Genomic DNA, 23,861 nt, shown 5'->3' with positions numbered 1-23,861 from the left:
ATGCTAGGTGGCTAACAGCTAGGCTAACCGTTAGCCTAGGCTAACACCTAAATGGTGGCCCCATTGTTCTCTACGAGTTAGCATGCTAGGTGGCTAACAGCGGTAGCTAGCTCGCTAGCTAGGCTAACCGTACTGCAAACTATACAGTCTACTGCACACTGCCTGGTCTGCAATCCATCACATATACAAGCCCAACTTTAGTTACCGTTACAATAAGTTAGCTAGCTAACTATCCATTTGTACTTTTGCGTCCACAAGGACCATGTTTTCCTCTCCGTTTCAACCTGTTGTCGAACATCTTTCTTCAAATTCATCATCACAGATGAGGTGAGTTTTAAAAGTACGGTACTGTTTTGATGATCAGTTTTTTATGCGATTTTAAATTGCATTTGCATTGACTTCAAAGGTGGTTAGAGGAACAATAGAGCCCTGAGTACCAGGCCCTTAGGACCTGACGGAGTGACAATAGAGCCCTGAGTACCAGGCCATTAGGACCTGATGGAGGGACAATAGAGCCCTGAGTACCAGGCCCTTAGGACCTGACGGAGGGACAATAGAGCTCTGAGTACCAGGCCATTAGGACCTGATGGAGGAACAATAGAGCTCTGAGTACCAGGCCATTAGGACCTGACGGAGGGACAATAGAGCCCTGAGTACCAGGCCATTAGGACCTGATGGAGGGACAATAGAGCCCTGAGTACCAGGCCATTAGGACCTGACGGAGGGACAATAGAGCCTGAGTACCAGGCCATTAGGACCTGATGGAGGGACAATAGAGCCCTGAGTACCAGGCCATTAGGACCTGATGGAGGGACAATAGAGCCCTGAGTACCAGGCCATTAGGACCTGACGGAGGGACAATAGAGCCCTGAGTACCAGGCCATTAGGACCTGATGGAGGGACAATAGAGCCCTGAGTACCAGGCCGTTAGGACCTGACGGAGGGACAATAGAGCCCTGAGTACCAGGCCATTAGGACCTGATGGAGGGACAATAGAGCCCTGAGTACCAGGCCATTAGGACCTGACGGAGGGACAATAGAGCCCTGAGTACCAGGCCATTAGGACCTGATGGAGGGACAATAGAGCCCTGAGTACCAGGCCATTAGGACCTGATGGAGGGACAATAGAGCCCTCAGTACCAGGCCGTTAGGACCTGATGGAGGGACAATAGAGCCCTGAGTACCAGGCCATTAGGACCTGATGGAGGGACAATAGAGCCCTGAGTACCAGGCCATTAGGACCTGACGGAGGGACAATAGAGCCCTGAGTACCAGGCCATTAGGACCTGATGGAGGGACAATAGAGCCCTGAGTACCAGGCCATTAGGACCTGATGGTCATTAGCGAGTTGGGTATGTCTAACATGTCCAGAGTACATAAGAGGAGATTTACCATTCAATTTTACTGTGGTCATGACTCATGACTTCTGGTGTGGCGGTAATACAGTCACCACAACAGCCCTATGTGGGAGGGAGAAGGTGTGTTTATGGGAGGAGAAGGTGTGTTTATGGGAGGAGAAGGTGTGTTTATGGGAGGAGAAGGTGTGTTTATGGGAGGAGAAGGTGTGTTTATGGGAGGAGAAGGTGTGTTTATGGGAAGGAGAAGGTGTGTTTATGGGAGGGGAAGGTGTGTTTATGGGGAGGGGAAGGTGTGTTTATGGGAGGGGAAGGTGTGTTTATGGGAGGAGAAGGTGTGTTTATGGGAGGAGAAGGTGTGTTTATGGGAGGAGAAGGTGTGTTTATGGGAGGAGAAGGTGTGTTTATGGGAGGAGAAGGTGTGTTTATGGGAGGAGAAGGTGTGTTTATGGGAGGGGAAGGTGTGTTTATGGGGAGGGGAAGGTGTGTTTATGGGAGGGGAAGGTGTGTTTATGGGAGGAGAAGGTGTGTTTATGGGAGGAGAAGGTGTGTTTATGGGAGGAGAAGGTGTGTTTATGGGGAGGGGAATGTGTGTTTATGGGAGGAGAAGGTGTGTTTATGGGGAGGGGAAGGTGTGTTTATGGGAGGAGAAGGTGTGTTTATGGGAGGAGAAGGTGTGTTTATGGGAAGGAGAAGGTGTGTTTATGGGAGGAGAAGGTGTGTTTATGGGAAGGAGAAGGTGTGTTTATGGGAGGAGAAGGTGTGTTTATGGGAGGAGAAGGTGTGTTTATGGGAAGGAGAAGGTGTGTTTATGGGAGGAGAAGGTGTGTTTATGGGGAGGAGAAGGTGTGTTTATGGGAGGAGAAGGTGTGTTTATGGGAGGAGAAGGTGTGTTTATGGGAGGAGAAGGTGTGTTTATGGGAGGAGAAGGTGTGTTTATGGGAGGGGAAGGTGTGTTTATGGGGAGGGGAAGGTGTGTTTATGGGAGGGGAAGGTGTGTTTATGGGAGGAGAAGGTGTGTTTATGGGAGGAGAAGGTGTGTTTATGGGAGGAGAAGGTGTGTTTATGGGGAGGGGAATGTGTGTTTATGGGAGGAGAAGGTGTGTTTATGGGGAGGGGAAGGTGTGTTTATGGGAGGAGAAGGTGTGTTTATGGGAGGAGAAGGTGTGTTTATGGGAAGGAGAAGGTGTGTTTATGGGAGGAGAAGGTGTGTTTATGGGAAGGAGAAGGTGTGTTTATGGGAGGAGAAGGTGTGTTTATGGGAGGAGAAGGTGTGTTTATGGGAAGGAGAAGGTGTGTTTATGGGAGGAGAAGGTGTGTTTATGGGGAGGAGAAGGTGTGTTTATGGGAGGAGAAGGTGTGTTTATGGGAGGAGAAGGTGTGTTTATGGGAGGAGAAGGTGTGTTTATGGGGAGGAGAAGGTGTGTTTATGGGAAGGAGAAGGTGTGTTTATGGGAGGAGAAGGTGTGTTTATGGGAGGAGAAGGTGTGTTTATGGGAGGGGAAGGTGTGTTTATGGGAAGTAGAAGGTGTGTTTATGGGAGGGGAAGGTGTGTTTATGGGAGGGGAAGGTGTGTTTATGGGAGGAGAAGGTGTGTTTATGGGAAGGAGAAGGTGTGTTTATGGGAGGGGAAGGTGTGTTTATGGGAGGGGAAAGAGAAGGTGTGTTTATGGGAGGAGAAGGTGTGTTTATGGGAGGAGAAGGTGTGTTTATGGGAGGAGAAGGTGTGTTTATGGGAGGGGAAAGAGAAGGTGTGTTTATGGGGAGGGGAAGGTGTGTTTATGGGAGGAGAAGGTGTGTTTATGGGAGGGGAAGGTGTGTTTATGGGAGGAGAAGGTGTGTTTATGGGAGGAGAAGGTGTGTTTATGGGGAGGAGAAGGTGTGTTTATGGGAAGGAGAAGGTGTGTTTATGGGAGGAGAAGGTGTGTTTATGGGAGGAGAAGGTGTGTTTATGGGAGGAGAAGGTGTGTTTATGGGGAAGGGAAAGAGAAGGTGTGTTTATGGGAGGGGAAGGTGTGTTTATGGGGAGGAGAAGGTGTGTTTATGGGAGGAGAAGGTGTGTTTATGGGAAGGGGAAGGTGTGTTTATGGGAGGGGAAGGTGTGTTTATGGGAGGAGAAGGTGTGTTTATGGGGAGGAGAAGGTGTGTTTATGGGAAGGAGAAGGTGTGTATATGGGGAAGGGAAGGAGAAGGTGTGTTTATGGGAGGAGAAGGTGTGTTTATGGGAAGGAGAAGGTGTGTTTATGGGGAGGAGAAGGTGTGTTTATGGGAAGGAGAAGGTGTGTTTATGGGAGGGGAAGGTGTGTTTATGGGGAGGGGAAGGTGTGTTTATGGGAGGAGAAGGTGTGTTTATGGGAGGGGAAGGTGTGTTTATGGGGAGGGGAAGGTGTGTTTATGGGAGGGGAAGGTGTGTTTATGGGAAGGGGAAGGTGTGTTTATGGGAGGAGAAGGTGTGTTTATGGGAGGGGAAGGTGTGTTTATGGGAGGAGAAGGTGTGTTTATGGGGAAGGAGAAGGTGTGTTTATGGGAGGGGAAGGTGTGTTTATGGGAGGAGAAGGTGTGTTTATGGGGAAGGGAAGAGAAGGTGTGTTTATGGGAGGAGAAGGTGTGTTTATGGGAGGGGAAGGTGTGTTTATGGGGAGGGGAAGGTGTGTTTATGGGAGGGGAAGGTGTGTTTATGGGGAGGGGAAGGTGTGTTTATGGGAGGAGAAGGTGTGTTTATGGGGAAGGGAAAGAGAAGGTGTGTTTATGGGGAGGAGAAGGTGTGTTTATGGGAGGAGAAGGTGTGTTTATGGGAGGAGAAGGTGTGTATATGGGGAGGGGAAGGTGTGTTTATGGGAGGAGAAGGTGTGTTTATGGGGAGGAGAAGGTGTGTTTATGGGAAGGAGAAGGTGTGTTTATGGGAGGAGAAGGTGTGTATATGGGGAGGGGAAGGTGTGTTTATGGGAGGAGAAGGTGTGTTTATGGGAGGGGAAGGTGTGTTTATGGGAGGGGAAGGTGTGTTTATGGGAGGAGAAGGTGTGTTTATGGGAGGGGAAGGTGTGTTTATGGGAGGGGAAGGTGTGTTTATGGGGAGGGAGAAGGTGTGTTTATGGGAGGAGAAGGTGTGTTTATGGGAGGAGAAGGTGTGTTTATGGGAAGAGAAGGTGTGTTTATGGGAAGGAGAAGGTGTGTTTATGGGAGGAGAAGGTGTGTTTATGGGAGGAGAAGGTGTGTTTATGGGAGGAGAAGGTGTGTTTATGGGAGGAGAAGGTGTGTTTATGGGAAGAGAAGGTGTGTTTATGGGAAGAGAAGGTGTGTTTATGGGAAAGAGAAGGTGTGTTTATGGGAAGGAGAAGGTGTGTTTATGGGAGGAGAAGGTGTGTTTATGGGGAGGGGAAGGTGTGTTTATGGGAGGGGAAGGTGTGTTTATGGGAGGAGAAGGTGTGTTTATGGGAAGGAGAAGGTGTGTTTATGGGAAGGAGAAGGTGTGTTTATGGGAGGAGAAGGTGTGTTTATGGGAGGAGAAGGTGTGTTTATGGGAGGAGAAGGTGTGTTTATGGGAGGAGAAGGTGTGTTTATGGGAGGAGAAGGTGTGTTTATGGGAGGAGAAGGTGTGTTTATGGGAGGGGAAGGTGTGTTTATGGGAGGAGAAGGTGTGTTTATGGGGAAGGGAAAGAGAAGGTGTGTTTATGGGAAGCAGCAGAACGTGTGTTCAGGAGAAGGAGAATGTCTTAGCTACTGTTGATAGTAACATAATGATTATTGCTCATTCATATCAAATGGGACTGTGTATGTGTGACTCTCTCTCTCTGTGTGTGTGTGTGTGCGTGTGTGTGCGTGCGTGCGTGCGTGCGTGTGTGTGTGTGTGTGTGTGTGTGTGTGTGTGTGTGTGTGTGTGTGTGTCAGTGTTCGGTGGGCATGTGTCTGATGGTGTGGAAGATCCAGTCCATCTTCGTGGTCCATCCTCCATGGTGAGCATCGTTCATTTGCTTGGTGAAGTACTCCAAAGCCTCCTGGTGACACAAACAGGTTATAACAGGTTATAACACACAGAGAGACAGCTAATGGGGATCCATAATACATATAAATACATGTCATAACTTCACTACACATTAAGGGCAGGCAAATTCAAATCTGGTCCAGGCCAGGTCCACTGCATTTTTCATTGTTCCCCTCTAATCAGGGCCTGATTTAGACCTGGGACACCAGGTGGGTGATTCCCCTCTAATCAGGGCCTGATTTAGACCTGGGACACCAGGTGGGTGATTCCCCTCTAAGCAGGGCCTGATTTAGACCTGGGACACCAGGTGGGTGATTCCCCTCTAATCAGGGACTGATTTAGACCCGGGACACCAGGTGGGTGATTCCCCTCTAATCAGGGCCTGATTTAGACCCGGGACACCAGGTGGGTGATTCCCCTCTAATCAGGGACTGATTTAGACCCGGGACACCAGGTGGGTGATTCCCCTCTAATCAGGGTCTGATTTAGACCTGGGGACACCAGGTGGGTGATTCCCCTCTAATCAGGGCCTGATTTAGACCCGGGACACCAGGTGGGTGATTCCCCTCTAATCAGGGACTGATTTAGACCTGGGACACCAGGTGTGTGCAATTCATTATCAGGCAGAACAGAAAACCATGCAGAAGTATGGGAAGTCCAGGCGTGCATTTGAATACCCCATCCTCAGGTAGGGTTCAGGGGTTAGGGGTCAAGGGTTAGGGGGTCTGTATTACCTGTTGGCTCTTCTCCAGAGCGAGGGTCTTCCTCAGGTAAGCAATGTCATCGAAGGACTGTAGTTCAGGCATGCCACATCCCAGCAGCAGGGAGAACAGGTTGATGAACAGAGAGGCATGCTGCCGGATGGATAGGTACGCCTTGTAACACATCTCCTGGAACCTGCGGGGAAAAGTGGGTTAACTTTTTAAGGTATAGGGGACAGTATTTCCATTTTCGGATGAAAAGCGTGCCCAGAGTAAACTGCCTAATACTCGGGCCCAGAGTCAAATATTTGCATATTATTAGTAGATTTGGATAGAAAACACTCTGGAGTTTCTAAACCTGTTTGAATGATGTCTGTGAGTATAACAGAACTCATATGACAGGCAAAAACCTGAGAAAAATCCAACCAGGAAGTGGGAAATCTGAGAATTGTAGTTCTTCTTTTGAATCCCTATCGAAACTACAGTGTCTGTGGGGTCACGTTGCACTTCCTAAGGCTTCCATTGGCTGTCAACAGCCTTTAGAAACGTGTTTCATCCTTCTCCTGTTACTGGGCAGAAAATAGGAGCTCAGTCAATGAGTGGACTGCCTGGGACCAGTGAGTTGTTTACTGCGCAGGCACGTTTGGCGCGCCGTTCCTTCTTTTTCCTCTGTAATGAATACGCTATTGTCCGGTTGGAATATTATCGACGTTTTATGCTAAAAAGACCCTAAGGATTGATTGTAAACAACGTTTGACATGTTTCTACGAACGGTAATGGAACTATGACTTTTCGTGTCTGGATTTACGCTCGCGCGTTATGCCTTTGGATAGTGATCTGAACGCACGAACAAAACGGAGGTATTTGGACATAAATATGGAGTATTTCGAACAAAAATAACATTTCTTGTGGAAGTAGGAGTCCATACATGTATTGTGTAACATGAAGTCCTATGAGTGCCATCTGATGAAGATCATCAAAGGTTAGTGAATATTTTAGCTCTATTTTTGGTTGTTGTGATGCATCTCCTTGCTTGGAAAATGGCTGTGTGGTTTTTCTTGAGAAGTTTATGTCCTAACATAATCTAATGTTATGCTTTCGCCGTAAAGCCTTTTTGAAATCGGACAACGTGGTTAGATTAACGAGAAGTTTATCTTTAAAATGTTGTAAAATAGTTGATTGTTTGAGAAATTGAAATTTCACTGGCTGTTGAATAGTGTGTCCCGCAGGTGGGACGGTAGCGTCCCACATAGCCCATAGAAGTTAACAGGGTGTGTTTACTCTGTGTGTGTACTGTGTGTTTACTCTGTGTGTGCACTGTGTGTATACTGTGTGTATGTGCACTGTGTGTATACTGTGTGTATGTGTACTGTGTGTATACTGTGTGTATGTGTACTGTGTGTATACTGTGTGTATGTGTACTGTGTGTATACTGTTTGTATGTGTACTGTGTGTATACTGTGTGTATGTGTACTGTGTGTATACTGTGTGTATGTGTACTGTGTGTATACTGTTTGTATGTGTACTGTGTGTATACTGTGTGTATGTGTACTGTGTGTATACTGTGTGTATGTGTACTGTGTGTATACTGTGTGTATGTGTACTGTGTGTATACTGTGTGTATGTGTACTGTGTGTATACTGTGTGTATGTGTACTGTGTGTATACTGTTTGTATGTGTACTGTGTGTATACTGTGTGTATGTGTACTGTGTGTATACTGTGTGTATGTGTACTGTGTGTATACTGTGTGTATGTGTACTGTGTGTATACTGTGTGTATGTGTACTGTGTGTATACTGTTTGTATGTGTACTGTGTGTATACTGTTTGTATGTGTACTGTGTGTATACTGTGTGTATGTGTACTGTGTGTGTACTGTGTGTATGTGTACTGTGTGTGTACTGTTTGTATGTGTACTGTGTGTATACTGTTTGTATGTGTACTGTGTGTATACTGTGTGTATGTGTACTGTGTGTATACTGTTTGTATGTGTACTGTGTGTATACTGTTTGTATGTGTACTGTGTGTATACTGTGTGTATGTGTACTGTGTGTATACTGTGTGTATGTGTACTGTGTGTATACTGTGTGTATGTGTACTGTGTGTATACTGTGTGTATGTGTACTGTGTGTATACTGTGTGTATGTGTACTGTGTGTATACTGTGTGTATGTGTACTGTGTGTATACTGTTTGTATGTGTACTGTGTGTATACTGTGTGTATGTGTACTGTGTGTATACTGTGTGTATGTGTACTGTGTGTGTACTGTTTGTATGTGTACTGTGTGTATACTGTTTGTATGTGTACTGTGTGTATACTGTGTGTATGTGTACTGTGTGTATACTGTTTGTATGTGTACTGTGTGTATACTGTTTGTATGTGTACTGTGTGTATACTGTGTGTATGTATACTGTTTGTATGTGTACTGTGTGTATGTGTACTGTGTGTATACTGTTTGTATGTGTACTGTGTGTATACTGTGTGTATGTGTACTGTGTGTATACTGTGTGTATGTGTACTGTGTGTGTACTGTTTGTATGTGTACTGTGTGTATACTGTTTGTATGTGTACTGTGTGTATACTGTGTGTATGTGTACTGTGTGTATACTGTTTGTATGTGTACTGTGTGTATACTGTTTGTATGTGTACTGTGTGTATACTGTGTGTATGTATACTGTTTGTATGTGTACTGTGTGTATGTGTACTGTGTGTATACTGTTTGTGTGTGTACTGTGTGTATACTCTGTGTATGTATACTGTTTGTGTGTATACTGTTTGTATGTGTACTGTGTGTATACTGTTTGTATGTGTACTGTGTGTATACTGTGTGTATGTGTACTGTGTGTATACTGTTTGTATGTGTACTGTGTGTGTACTGTTTGTATGTGTACTGTGTATGTCGTACCTCTCAAACTCTTTGGTCTTGGTACACTCCTGGACTCCCTTACTGATGACGATCAGGAAGTCTTGTGTCAGAACGAAGGGAACTCTTTCTCTCTTATAGCCAAACTTCTTCTTCTTATGATCCAGGAAGTGGCCGAAGTCTATATGGAACAGCTGGGGAAGAGCGAGGGAGAGGGAGAGAGAGGGAGAGGGAGAGAGAGAGAGGATGGAGAGGGAGAGAGAGGATGGAGAGAGAGAGAGGATGGAGAGGGAGAGAGAGGATGGAGAGAGAGAGAGAGGATGGAGAGAGAGAGAGGATGGAGAGAGAGAGAGGATGGAGAGAGAGAGAGAGAGAGAGAGGATGGAGAGAGAGAGAGAGAGAGAGGATGGAGAGAGAGAGAGAGGATGGAGAGAGAGAGAGAGGATGGAGAGAGAGAGAGGATGGAGAGAGAGAGAGGATGGAGAGAGAGAGAGAGAGAGAGAGAGAGGATGGAGAGAGAGAGAGAGAGAGAGGATGGAGAGAGAGAGAGAGGATGGAGAGAGAGAGAGGATGGAGAGAGAGAGAGAGGATGGAGAGAGAGAGAGGATGGAGAGAGAGAGAGAGAGAGAGGATGGAGAGGGAGAGAGAGGATGGAGAGAGAGAGAGAGGATGGAGAGAGAGAGAGGATGGAGAGAGAGAGAGGATGGAGAGAGAGAGAGAGAGGGGATGGAGAGAGAGAGAGAGAGAGAGGATGGAGAGAGAGAGAGAGGATGGAGAGAGAGAGAGGATGGAGAGAGAGAGAGAGGATGGAGAGAGAGAGAGGATGGAGAGAGAGAGAGAGGATGGAGAGAGAGAGAGGATGGAGAGAGAGAGAGGATGGAGAGAGAGAGGATGGAGAGAGAGAGGATGGAGAGAGAGAGAGAGAGAGAGAGGATTGAGAGAGAGAGAGAGAGGATGGAGAGAGAGAGAGAGGATGGAGAGAGAGAGAGAGAGAGAGGATGGAGAGAGAGAGGAAGGAGAGGGAGAGAGAGGATGGAGAGAGAGAGAGGATGGAGAGAGAGAGAGAGGATGGAGAGAGAGAGAGGATAGAGAGAGAGGATGGAGAGGGAGAGAGAGGATGGGGAGAGAGAGAGAGGATGGAGAGAGAGAGAGGATGGAGAGAGAGAGAGGATAGAGAGAGAGGAAGGAGAGGGAGAGAGGATGGAGAGAGAGGATGGAGAGAGGATGGAGAGAGAGAGGATGGAGAGAGAGAGAGAGGGGATAGAGAGGATGGAAAGGGACAGAGAGGATGGCAAATATAAATCTGAGTTAACTATTGGGTAATTTCTTCAGATCGATGGATAGTTCTGTGTGTGTGCTTTGTGCGTTACCTGTCCGTTCTCCTTAACCATGATGTTGGAGTTGTGTCTGTCTCCTATGCCCAGGATGAAGGTGGCGACGCAGTACCCTGCACAGGACCTGGTGAACAGGTCTATCGCTCTGTCATACCTGGGGGTTACAGGTATATCTCTCTGTTATATCTGGGAGGAAATGGGGTTACAGGTCTATCGCTCTGTCATACCTGGGGGTTACAGGTATATCTCTCTGTTATATCTGGGAGGAAATGGGGTTACATGTCTATCTCTCTGTCATACCTGGGGGTTACAGGTATATCTCTCTGTTATATCTGGGAGGAAATGGGGTTACAGGTCTATCGCTCTGTCATACCTGGGAGGAAATGGGGTTACAGGTCTATCTCTCTGTCATACCTGGGGGTTACAGGTCTATCTCTCTGTCATACCTGGGGGTTACAGGTATATCTCTCTGTTATATCTGGGAGGAAATGGGGTTACAGGTCTATCGCTCTGTCATACCTGGGGGTTACAGGTATATCTCTCTGTCATACCTGGGGGTTACAGGTATATCTCTCTGTTATATCTGGGAGGGAATGGGGTTACAGGTCTATCGCTCTGTCATACCTGGGAGGAAATGGGGTTACAGGTCTATCTCTCTGTCATACCTGGGAGGAAATGGGGTTACAGGTCTATCGCTCTGTCATACCTGGGGGTTACAGGTATATCTCTCTGTCATACCTGGGAGGAAATGGGGTTACAGGTCTATCGCTCTGTCATACCTGGGGGTTACAGGTCTATCTCTCTGTCATACCTGGGAGGAAATGGGGTTACAGGTCTATCGCTCTGTCATACCTGGGAGGAAATGGGGTTACAGGTCTATCTCTCAGTCATACCTGGGAGGAAATAGGGTTACAGGTCTATCTCTCTGTTATATCTGGGAGAGAATGGGGTTACAGGTCTATCGCTCTGTTATACCTGGGAGGAAATGGGGTTACAGGTCTATCTCTCTGTCATACCTGGGGGTGAATGGGGTTACAGGTCTATCGCTCTGTCATACCTGGGGATTACAGGTCTATCTCTCTGTTATACCTGGGAGAGAATGGGGTTACAGGTCTATCTCTCTGTTATATCTGGGAGGGAATGGGGTTACAGGTCTATCTCTCTGTTATACCTGGGACTGAATAGGGTTACAGGTCTATCTCTCTGTCATACCTGGGAGTGAATGGGGTTTTAATGCACTGGATCACAGCTCTGCACAAGACAGAGATAGGGGTCTATATATAGAGGGAGACAGGCAAACAGACAGACAGGTGTAACAGACAGACAGACAGGTGTAACAGACAGACAGACAGACAGACAGACAGACAGACAGACAGACAGACAGACAGACAGACAGAGAGGTGTAACAGACAGACAGGTAGTTAGACAGACAGGTGTAACAGACAGACAGGTGTAACAGACAGACAGACAGACAGACAGACAGACAGACAGACAGACAGACAGGTGTAACAGACAGACAGACAGACAGACAGACAGACAGACAGACAGACAGACAGACAGACAGACAGACAGACAGACAGACAGGTGTAACAGACAGACAGGTGTTCTCACCCCTCTCCTCTGTTCTTGTCTTTGATCCAGTGATGCAGCGTGTTGCTGTTGAACTGCAGCGCCCCCTTCAGGCCTCCTTTACACTGAATCTGCATGATGGTGTAACTGTTCTTCACCACCTCGATCAGCCCCACACAGTCCCCTATAGACAGACAGCCATACGGTAACATCCTGTTGGGAGGGGGGTTAAATAGAGTTAAACACACAGTCCCCTATAGACAGACAGCCATACGGTAACATCCTGTTGGGAGGGGGGTTAAATAGAGTTAAACACACAGTCCCCTATAGACAGACAGCCATACGGTAACATCCTGTTGGGAGGGGGGTTAAATAGAGTTAAACACACAGTCCCCTATAGACAGACAGCCATACGGTAACATCCTGTTGGGAGGGGGGTTAAATAGAGTTAAACACACAGTCCCCTATAGACAGACAGCCATACGGTAACATCCTGTTGGGAGGGGGGTTAAATAGAGTTAAACACACAGTCCCCTATAGACAGACAGCCATACGGTAACATCCTGTTGGGAGGGGGGTTAAATAGAGTTAAACACACAGTCCCCTATAGACAGACAGCCATACGGTAACATCCTGTTGGGAGGGGGGTTAAATAGAGTTAAACACACAGTCCCCTATAGACAGACAGCCATACGGTAACATCCTGTTGGGAGGGGGGTTAAATAGAGTTAAACACACAGTCCCCTATAGACAGACAGCCATACGGTAACATCCTGTTGGGAGGGGGGTTAAATAGAGTTAAACACACAGTCCCCTATAGACAGACAGCCATACGGTAACATCCTGTTGGGAGGGGGGTTAAATAGAGTTAAACACACAGTCCCCTATAGACAGACAGCCATACGGTAACATCCTGTTGGGAGGGGGGTTAAATAGAGTTAAACACACAGTCCCCTATAGACAGACAGCCATACGGTAACATCCTGTTGGGAGGGGGGTTAAATAGAGTTAAACACACAGTCCCCTATAGACAGACAGCCATACGGTAACATCCTGTTGGGAGGGGGGTTAAATAGAGTTAAACACACAGTCCCCTATAGACAGACAGCCATACGGTAACATCCTGTTGGGAGGGGGGTTAAATAGAGTTAAACACACAGTCCCCTATAGACAGACAGCCATACGGTAACATCCTGTTGGGAGGGGGGTTAAATAGAGTTAAACACACAGTCCCCTATAGACAGACAGCCATACGGTAACATCCTGTTGGGAGGGGGGTTAAATAGAGTTAAACACACAGTCCCCTATAGACAGACAGCCATACGGTAACATCCTGTTGGGAGGGGGGTTAAATAGAGTTAAACACACAGTCCCCTATAGACAGACAGCCATACGGTAACATCCTGTTGGGAGGGGGGTTAAATAGAGTTAAACACACAGTCCCCTATAGACAGACAGCCATACGGTAACATCCTGTTGGGAGGGGGGTTAAATAGAGTTAAACACACAGTCCCCTATAGACAGACAGCCATACGGTAACATCCTGTTGGGAGGGGGGTTAAATAGAGTTAAACACACAGTCCCCTATAGACAGACAGCCATACGGTAACATCCTGTTGGGAGGGGGGTTAAATAGAGTTAAACACACAGTCCCCTATAGACAGACAGCCATACGGTAACATCCTGTTGGGAGGGGGGTTAAATAGAGTTAAACACACAGTCCCCTATAGACAGACAGCCATACGGTAACATCCTGTTGGGAGGGGGGTTAAATAGAGTTAAACACACAGTCCCCTATAGACAGACAGCCATACGGTAACATCCTGTTGGGAGGGGGGTTAAATAGAGTTAAACACACAGTCCCCTATAGACAGACAGCCATACGGTAACATCCTGTTGGGAGGGGGGTTAAATAGAGTTAAACACACAGTCCCCTATAGACAGACAGCCATACGGTAACATCCTGTTGGGAGGGGGGGTTAAATAGAGTTAAACACACAGTCCCCTATAGACAGACAGCCATACGGTAACATCCTGTTGGGAGGGGGGTTAAATAGAGTTAAACACACAGTCCCCTATAGACAGACAGCCATACGGTAACATCCTGTTGGGAGGGGGGTTAAATAGAGTTAAACACACAGTCCCCTATAGACAGACAGCCATACGGTAACATCCTGTTGGGAGGGGGGTTAAATAGAGTTAAACACACAGTCCCCTATAGACAGACAGCCATACGGTAACATCCTGTTGGGAGGGGGGTTAAATAGAGTTAAACACACAGTCCCCTATAGACAGACAGCCATACGGTAACATCCTGTTGGGAGGGGGGTTAAATAGAGTTAAACACACAGTCCCCTATAGACAGACAGCCATACGGTAACATCCTGTTGGGAGGGGGGTTAAATAGAGTTAAACACACAGTCCCCTATAGACAGACAGCCATACGGTAACATCCTGTTGGGAGGGGGGTTAAATAGAGTTAAACACACAGTCCCCTATAGACAGACAGCCATACGGTAACATCCTGTTGGGAGGGGGGTTAAATAGAGTTAAACACACAGTCCCCTATAGACAGACAGCCATACGGTAACATCCTGTTGGGAGGGGGGTTAAATAGAGTTAAACACACAGTCCCCTATAGACAGACAGCCATACGGTAACATCCTGTTGGGAGGGGGGGTTAAATAGAGTTAAACACACAGTCCCCTATAGACAGACAGCCATACGGTAACATCCTGTTGGGAGGGGGGGTTAAATAGAGTTAAACACACAGTCCCCTATAGACAGACAGCCATACGGTAACATCCTGTTGGGAGGGGGGTTAAATAGAGTTAAACACACAGTCCCCTATTAATGGCAGTAGTTGATATGATTTTCACCATAAACAACACAAAAGTCACTGTAACATACAGCTATCAATGTTTCAGTAGGTCTATTCCCTCTGATCAATGTTTCAGTAGGTCTGATCAATGCTTCAGTAGGTCTATTCCCTCTGATCAATGTTTCAGTAGGTCTGATCAGTGTTTCAGTAGGTCTATTCCCTCTGATCAATGCTTCAGTAGGTCTATTCCCTCTGATCAATGCTTCAGTAGCACTCCATCACTCTCCTTCTTGGTCAAATAGCCCTTACACAGCCTGGAGGTGTGTTGGGTCACTGTCCTGTGATAGTCCCACTAAGTGTGCCTTGAATTCTAAATAAATCACAGACAGACCCTAGTTTCTACCTTCTTAGCAACACTATCAACAAGGCAGGTCCTACAGGCCCTAGTTTCTACCTTCTTAACAACACTATCAACAAGGCAGGTCCTACAGGCCCTAGTTTCTACCTTCTTAACAACACTATCAACAAGGCAGGTCCTACAGGCCCTAGTTTCTACCTTCTTAACAACACTATCAACAAGGCAGGTCCTACAGGCCCTAGTTTCTACCTTCTTAACAACACTATCAACAAGGCAGGTCCTACAGACCCTAGTTTCTACCTTAACAACACTATCAACAAGGCAGGTCCTACAGGCCCTAGTTTCTACCTTCTTAACAACACTATCACCAAGGCAGGTCCTACAGGCCCTAGTTTCTACCTTCTGAACAACACTATCAACAAGGCAGGTCCTACAGGCCCTAGTTTCTACCTTCTTAACAGCACTATCAACAAGGCAGGTCCTACAGGCCCTAGTTTCTACCTTCTTAACAACACTATCAACAAGGCAGGTCCTACAGGCCCTAGTTTCTACCTTCTTAACAACACTATCAACAAGGCAGGTCCTACAGGCCCTAGTTTCTACCTTCTTAACAGCACTATCAACAAGGCAGGTCCTACAGGCCCTAGTTTCTACCTTCTTAACAACACTATCAACAAGGCAGGTCCTACAGGCCCTAGTTTCTACCTTCTTAACAACACTATCAACAAGGCAGGTCCTACAGGCCCTAGTTTCTACCTTCTTAACAACACTGTCAACAAGGCAGGTCCTACAGGCCCTAGTTTCTACCTTCTTAACAACACTGTCAACAAGGCAGGTCCTACAGGCCCTAGTTTCTACCTTCTTAACAACACTATCAACAAGGCAGGTCCTACAGGCCCTAGTTTCTACCTTCTTAACAACACTATCAACAAGGCAGGTCCAACAGGCCCTAGTTTTGTCCCACCTGGACTACTGTTCAATCGTGTGGTCAGGTGCCACAAAGAGGGACCTTGGACAATTGTCTCAGAACAGGGCAGCGCGGCTGGATCAGAACAGGGCAGCACGGCTGGATCAGAACAGGGCAGCACGGCTGGATCAGAACAGGGCAGCGCGGCTGGATCAGAACAGGGCAGCGCGGCTGGATCAGAACAGGGCAGCGCGGCTGGATCAGAACAGGGCAGCGCGGCTGGCCCTTGGACGTACACAGAGAGCTAACATTAATAATATGCATGTCAATCTCTCCTGGCTCAAAGTGGATGAGAGGTCGACTTCACTCTGCTGCAGAAAGAGAAACATATTGAAATAACTTTTACATGATTTTAGAAGCATCGCTTTAGTGGAAACCAAGATTGTTCTCAGAGCAGACCTCAATAAATAAATGTTGTTTAACCCAACCTGCTTGTTAACAATCGGCCAAACTAAAGCTAGACAGTCAGGAAGCAATGGATAGACCTCGGTTTGACAGGGGGGTGTGTGTGTGTGTGTCTGTGTGTGTGTGTGTGAGTGTGTGTGTGTGTGTGTGTGTGTGTGTGTGTGTGTGTGTGTGTGTGTGTGTGTGTGTGTGTGTGTGTGTGTGTCTCTGTGTGTGTGTGTGTGTGTGTGTGTGTGTGTGTGTGTGTGTGTGTGTGTGTGTGTGTGTGTGTGTGTGTGTGTCTCTGTGTGTGTGTGTGTGTGTGTGTGTGTGTGTGTGTGTGTGTGTGTGTGTGTGTGTGTGTGTGTGTGTGTGTGTGTGTGTGTGTCTCTGTGTGTGTGTGTGTGTGTGTGTGTGTGTGTGTGTGTGTGTGTGTGTGTGTGTGTCTCTGTGTGTGTGTGTGTGTGTGTGTGTCTCTGTGTGTGTGTGTGTGTGTGTGTGTGTGTGTGTGTGTGTGTGTGTGTGTGTGTCTCTGTGTGTGTGTGTGTGTGTGTGTGTGTGTGTGTGTGTGTGTGTGTGTGTGTGTGTGTGTGTGTGTGTGTGTGTCTCTGTGTGTGTGTGTGTGTGTGTGTGTGTGTGTGTGTGTGTGTGTGTGTGTGTGTGTGTGTGTGTGTGTGTGTGTCTCTGTGTGTGTGTGTGTGTGTGTGTGTGTGTGTGTGTGTGTGTGTGTGTGTGTGTGTGTGTGTGTGTGTCTCTGTGTGTGTGTGTGTGTGTGTGTGTGTGTGTGTGTGTGTGTGTGTGTGTGTGTGTTTCTGTGTGTGTGTGTGTGTGTGTGTGTGTGTGTGTGTGTGTGTGTGTGTGTGTGTTTCTGTGTGTGTGTGTGTGTGTGTGTGTGTGTGTGTGTGTGTGTGTGTCTCTGTGTGTGTGTCTCTGTGTCTGTGTGTGTCTGTCTGTGTGTGTGTGTGTGTGTGTGTGTGTGTGTGTGTCTCTCTGTGTGTGTGTGTGTGTGTGTGTGTGTGTGTGTGTGTGTGTGTGTGTGTGTGTGTGTGTGTGTGTGTGTGGGTGGGTGGGTTCTTACCTTAGGTCCAATCCCTGGTTCTGCCAGATATTCTCCATTATTTTAATAATCTGTAGAGTCAACATGTCCTGACGTAGATCTAGGGAGATTAAAATGTTTTAGGGAGATTAAAACACAGACCAGAGGATGTTTTAGGGAGATTAAAACACAGACCAGAGGATGTTTTAGGGAGATTAAAACACAGATCAGAGGATGTTTTAGGGAGATTAAAACACAGATCAGAGGATGTTTTAGGGAGATTAAAACACAGATCAGAGGATGTTTTAGGGAGATTAAAACACAGATCAGAGGATGTTTTAGGGAGATTAAAACACAGATCAGAGGATGTTTTAGGGAGATTAAAACACAGACCAGAGGATGTTTTAGGGAGATTAAAACACAGATCAGAGGATGTTTTAGGGAGATTAAAACACAGATCAGAGGATGTTTTAGGGAGATTAAAACACAGATCAGAGGATGTTTTAGGGAGATTAAAACACAGATCAGAGGATGTTTTAGGGAGATTAAAACACAGACCAGAGGATTTTTTAGGGAGATTAAAACACAGATCAGAGGATGTTTTAGGGAGATTAAAACACAGATCAGAGGATGTTTTAGGGAGATTAAAACACAGATCAGAGGATGTTTTAGGGAGATTAAAACACAGTACTGATATCAATAATGCTATTACATAAACATATACACTCCACTTCCCGAAACACACACACACACACACACACACACACACACACACACACACACACACACACACACACACACACACACACACACACACACACACACAGCCTGTACCCCTCCCTCCCTCCCTCCTCACCATCTCCGTTCTTGAAGATGACCTCGTTGTTTGTAAACAGAAGTTCACTCATGATGTCAGGGTTATCCCAGTTCAGCCAGAGAGGACGCTTCGCTGAAGACATGATCCTACACTCCTCTAACCTGGGGGGAAAGGAGAGAACGCGGTTCAGCCAGAGAGGACGCTTCGCTGAAGACATGATCCTACACTCCTCTAACCTGGGGGGAAAGGAGAGAACGCGGTTCAGCCAGAGAGGACGCTTCGCTGAAGACATGATCCTACACTCCTCTAACCTGGGGGGAAAGGAGAGAACGCGGTTCAGCCAGAGAGGACGCTTCGCTGAAGACATGATCCTACACTCCTCTAACCTGGGGGGAAAGGAGAGAACGCGGTTCAGCCAGAGAGGACGCTTCGCTGAAGACATGATCCTACACTCCTCTAACCTGGGGGGAAAGGAGAGAACGCGGTTCAGCCAGAGAGGACGCTTGGCTTTAAACTTGATCATGACCCCTAATCTCTGCTGGTCCCTGGGTGAACAGGTAGAGGGCTCGCTCCAGCAGTATTTTGATCCCTTTGACCTGGATCCCAAATGGCCGCCTGAGCTGGGATGCCCAGCCCAAAATGGCCGCCGCTGCACCAAAGCTGGAGAGCCAGGCCCTCCCCGGGGGGTAAGAGACTTTGAGGTCGCCGAAGGGATGGCTGTCTTTATGAGGTGAGAAGGGATGGCTGTCTTTATGAGGTGAGAAGGGATGGCTGTCTTTATGAGGTGAGAAGGGATGGCTGTCTTTATGAGGTGAGAAGGGATGGCTGTCTTTATGAGGTGAGAAGGGATGGCTGTCTTTATGAGGTGAGAAGGGATGGCTGTCTTTATGAGGTGAGAAGGGATGGCTGTCTTTATGAGGTGAGAAGGGATGGCTGTCTTTATGAGGTGAGAAGGGATGGCTGTCTTTATGAGGTGAGAAGGGATGGCTGTCTTTATGAGGTGAGAAGGGATGGCTGTCTTTATGAGGTGAGAAGGGATGGCTGTCTTTATGAGGTGAGAAGGGATGGCTGTCTTTATGAGGTGAGAAGGGATGGCTGTCTTTATGAGGTGAGAAGGGATGGCTGTCTTTATGAGGTGAGAAGGGATGGCTGTCTTTATGGGGTGAGAAGGGATGGCTGTCTTTATGAGGTGAGAAGGGATGGCTGTCTTTATGAGGTGAGAAGGGATGGCTGTCTTTATGGGGTGAGAAGGGATGGCTGTCTTTATGAGGTCGCCGAAGGGATGGCTGTCTTTATGAGGTGAGAAGGGATGGCTGTCTTTATGGGGTGAGAAGGGATGGCTGTCTTTATGAGGTGAGAAGGGATGGCTGTCTTTATGAGGTGAGAAGGGATGGCTGTCTTTATGAGGTGAGAAGGGATGGCTGTCTTTATGAGGTGAGAAGGGATGGCTGTCTTTATGGGGTGAGAAGGGATGGCTGTCTTTATGAGGTCGCCGAAGGGATGGCTGTCTTTATGAGGTGAGAAGGGATGGCTGTCTTTATGAGGTGAGAAGGGATGGCTGTCTTTATGAGGTGAGAAGGGATGGCTGTCTTTATGAGGTGAGAAGGGATGGCTGTCTTTATGAGGTGAGAAGGGATGGCTGTCTTTATGAGGTGAGAAGGGATGGCTGTCTTTATGAGGTGAGAAGGGATGGCTGTCTTTATGGGGTGAGAAGGGATGGCTGTCTTTATGAGGTGAGAAGGGATGGCTGTCTTTATGAGGTGAGAAGGGATGGCTGTCTTTATGAGGTGAGAAGGGATGGCTGTCTTTATGAGGTGAGAAGGGATGGCTGTCTTTATGAGGTGAGAAGGGATGGCTGTCTTTATGAGGTGAGAAGGGATGGCTGTCTTTATGAGGTGAGAAGGGATGGCTGTCTTTATGAGGTGAGAAGGGATGGCTGTCTTTATGAGGTGAGAAGGGATGGCTGTCTTTATGAGGTGAGAAGGGATGGCTGTCTTTATGAGGTGAGAAGGGATGGCTGTCTTTATGAGGTGAGAAGGGATGGCTGTCTTTATGAGGTGAGAAGGGATGGCTGTGTTTATGAGGTCGCCGAAGGGATGGCTGTCTTTATGAGGTGAGAAGGGATGGCTGTCTTTATGAGGTGAGAAGGGATGGCTGTCTTTATGGGGTGAGAAGGGATGGCTGTCTTTATGAGGTGAGAAGGGATGGCTGTCTTTATGAGGTGAGAAGGGATGGCTGTCTTTATGAGGTGAGAAGGGATGGCTGTCTTTATGAGGTGAGAAGGGATGGCTGTCTTTATGAGGTGAGAAGGGATGGCTGTCTTTATGGGGTGAGAAGGGATGGCTGTCTTTATGAGGTGAGAAGGGATGGCTGTCTTTATGAGGTGAGAAGGGATGGCTGTCTTTATGAGGTGAGAAGGGATGGCTGTCTTTATGAGGTGAGAAGGGATGGCTGTCTTTATGAGGTGAGAAGGGATGGCTGTCTTTATGAGGTGAGAAGGGATGGCTGTCTTTATGAGGTGAGAAGGGATGGCTGTCTTTATGAGGTGAGAAGGGATGGCTGTCTTTATGAGGTGAGAAGGGATGGCTGTCTTTATGAGGTGAGAAGGGATGGCTGTCTTTATGAGGTGAGAAGGGATGGCTGTCTTTATGGGGTGAGAAGGGATGGCTGTCTTTATGAGGTGAGAAGGGATGGCTGTCTTTATGAGGTGAGAAGGGATGGCTGTGTTTATGAGGTCGCCGAAGGGATGGCTGTCTTTATGAGGTGAGAAGGGATGGCTGTCTTTATGAGGTGAGAAGGGATGGCTGTCTTTATGGGGTGAGAAGGGATGGCTGTCTTTATGAGGTGAGAAGGGATGGCTGTCTTTATGAGGTGAGAAGGGATGGCTGTCTTTATGAGGTGAGAAGGGATGGCTGTCTTTATGAGGTGAGAAGGGATGGCTGTCTTTATGAGGTGAGAAGGGATGGCTGTCTTTATGAGGTGAGAAGGGATGGCTGTCTTTATGAGGTCGCCGAAGGGATGGCTGTCTTTATGGGGTGAGAAGGGATGGCTGTCTTTATGAGGTGAGAAGGGATGGCTGTCTTTATGGGGTGAGAAGGGATGGCTGTCTTTATGAGGTGAGAAGGGATGGCTGTCTTTATGAGGTGAGAAGGGATGGCTGTCTTTATGAGGTGAGAAGGGATGGCTGTCTTTATGAGGTGAGAAGGGATGGCTGTCTTTATGAGGTGAGAAGGGATGGCTGTCTTTATGAGGTGAGAAGGGATGGCTGTCTTTATGGGGTGAGAAGGGATGGCTGTCTTTATGAGGTCGCCGAAGGGATGGCTGTCTTTATGAGGTGAGAAGGGATGGCTGTCTTTATGAGGTGAGAAGGGATGGCTGTCTTTATGAGGTGAGAAGGGATGGCTGTCTTTATGAGGTGAGAAGGGATGGCTGTCTTTATGGGGTGAGAAGGGATGGCTGTCTTTATGAGGTGAGAAGGGATGGCTGTCTTTATGGGGTGAGAAGGGATGGCTGTCTTTATGAGGTGAGAAGGAATGGCTGTCTTTATGGGGTGAGAAGGGATGGCTGTCTTTATGGGGTGAGAAGGGATGGCTGTCTTTATGAGGTGAGAAGGGATGGCTGTCTTTATGGGGTGAGAAGGGATGGCTGTCTTTATGAGGTGAGAAGGGATGGCTGTCTTTATGGGGTGAGAAGGGATGGCTGTCTTTATGAGGTGAGAAGGGATGGCTGTCTTTATGGGGTGAGAAGGGATGGCTGTCTTTATGAGGTGAGAAGGGATGGCTGTCTTTATGAGGTGAGAAGGGATGGCTGTCTTTATGAGGTGAGAAGGGATGGCTGTCTTTATGAGGTGAGAAGGGATGGCTGTCTTTATGAGGTGAGAAGGGATGGCTGTCTTTATGAGGTGAGAAGGGATGGCTGTCTTTATGAGGTGAGAAGGGATGGCTGTCTTTATGAGGTGAGAAGGGATGGCTGTCTTTATGAGGTGAGAAGGAATGGCTGTCTTTATGAGGTGAGAAGGGATGGCTGTCTTTATGAGGTGAGAAGGGATGGCTGTCTTTATGAGGTGAGAAGGGATGGCTGTCTTTATGAGGTGAGAAGGGATGGCTGTCTTTATGAGGTGAGAAGGGATGGCTGTCTTTATGAGGTGAGAAGGGATGGCTGTCTTTATGAGGTGAGAAGGGATGGCTGTCTTTATGAGGTGAGAAGGGATGGCTGTCTTTATGAGGTGAGAAGGGATGGCTGTCTTTATGAGGTGAGAAGGGATGGCTGTCTTTATGAGGTGAGAAGGGATGGCTGTCTTTATGAGGTGAGAAGGGATGGCTGTCTTTATGAGGTGAGAAGGGATGGCTGTCTTTATGGGGTGAGAAGGGATGGCTGTCTTTATGAGGTCGCCGAAGGGATGGCTGTCTTTATGAGGTGAGAAGGGATGGCTGTCTTTATGAGGTGAGAAGGGATGGCTGTCTTTATGAGGTGAGAAGGGATGGCTGTCTTTATGGGGTGAGAAGGGATGGCTGTCTTTATGAGGTGAGAAGGGATGGCTGTCTTTATGAGGTCGCCGAAGGGATGGCTGTCTTTATGAGGTGAGAAGGGATGGCTGTCTTTATGGGGTGAGAAGGGATGGCTGTCTTTATGAGGTGAGAAGGGATGGCTGTCTTTATGAGGTGAGAAGGGATGGCTGTCTTTATGAGGTGAGAAGGGATGGCTGTCTTTATGAGGTGAGAAGGGATGGCTGTCTTTATGAGGTGAGAAGGGATGGCTGTCTTTATGAGGTGAGAAGGGATGGCTGTCTTTATGAGGTGAGAAGTGATGGCTGTCTTTATGAGGTGAGAAGGGATGGCTGTCTTTATGAGGTGAGAAGGGATGGCTGTCTTTATGAGGTGAGAAGGGATGGCTGTCTTTATGAGGTGAGAAGGGATGGCTGTCTTTATGAGGTGAGAAGGGATGGCTGTCTTTATGAGGTCGCCGAAGGGATGGCTGTCTTTATGAGGTCGCCGAAGGGATGGCTGTCTTTATGAGGTGAGAAGGGATGGCTGTCTTTATGAGGTGAGAAGGGATGGCTGTCTTTATGAGGTGAGAAGGGATGGCTGTCTTTATGAGGTGAGAAGGGATGGCTGTCTTTATGAGGTGAGAAGGGATGGCTGTCTTTATGAGGTGAGAAGGGATGGCTGTCTTTATGAGGTGAGAAGGGATGGCTGTCTTTATGAGGTGAGAAGCGGGCACACAGGTAACATAACCCGATCCAGCCCCGGGAGACTCCGCCTTGGTTCTCTGGTTGTCGAAAACCAGGTTTCTGAAATCGCACTGATACCCGTCTAGTACACGTGGAACCAAAGACCCCACGGACCCTCAGGGGCCACGGGGGGAAACCACTAGACCATTATTAACCAATGAAAAGAGCTCTGTTGACAAAGTCCTGCTTTCACACCAGAGACTATGGGGCCACTCCGATTTGGTGTGTGTGTGTGTGTGTGTGGTGTGTGTGTGTGTGTGTGTGTGTGTGTGTGTGTGTGGTGTGTGTGTGTGTGTGTGTGTGGTGTGTGTATGGTGTGTGTGTGTGTGTGTGTGTGTGTGTGTGTGTGGTGTGTGTGTGTGTGTGTATGGTGTGTGTGTGTGTATGGTGTGTGTGTGTGTGTGTGTGTGTGTGTGTGTGTGTGTGTGTGTGTGTGTGTGTGTGT

General features: G+C 47.6%; 1 protein-coding gene across 1 annotated transcript in view; it reads right to left on the bottom strand.

Moving 5' to 3' along the window:
- Positions 1 to 1,754: 1,754 nt before the first annotated feature.
- LOC106594877 (phosphatidylinositol 4,5-bisphosphate 3-kinase catalytic subunit alpha isoform) overlaps positions 1,755 to 23,861 on the bottom strand; it is a 120,458-nt gene continuing 98,351 nt past the window's right edge. Inside the window, exons 19-25 of the mRNA XM_082977293.1 lie at positions 18,226 to 18,347; positions 17,412 to 17,490; positions 11,846 to 12,016; positions 10,271 to 10,388; positions 8,943 to 9,094; positions 6,072 to 6,234; positions 1,755 to 5,350 (exon numbers count right to left, since the gene is read on the bottom strand). Of these exons, the coding sequence (XP_082833419.1) occupies positions 5,240 to 5,350; positions 6,072 to 6,234; positions 8,943 to 9,094; positions 10,271 to 10,388; positions 11,846 to 12,016; positions 17,412 to 17,490; positions 18,226 to 18,347 (916 nt within the window). The 3' untranslated portion in view covers positions 1,755 to 5,239. The remainder of the gene's footprint in view (positions 5,351 to 6,071; positions 6,235 to 8,942; positions 9,095 to 10,270; positions 10,389 to 11,845; positions 12,017 to 17,411; positions 17,491 to 18,225; positions 18,348 to 23,861) is intronic.

Source organism: Salmo salar, chromosome 07 (genome assembly GCF_965601325.2).
Source record: "Salmo salar chromosome 07, fSalSal1, whole genome shotgun sequence".
Taxonomy (NCBI): Eukaryota; Metazoa; Chordata; class Actinopteri; order Salmoniformes; family Salmonidae; genus Salmo; species Salmo salar.
This window is presented reverse-complemented; position numbering and strand designations above follow the sequence as displayed.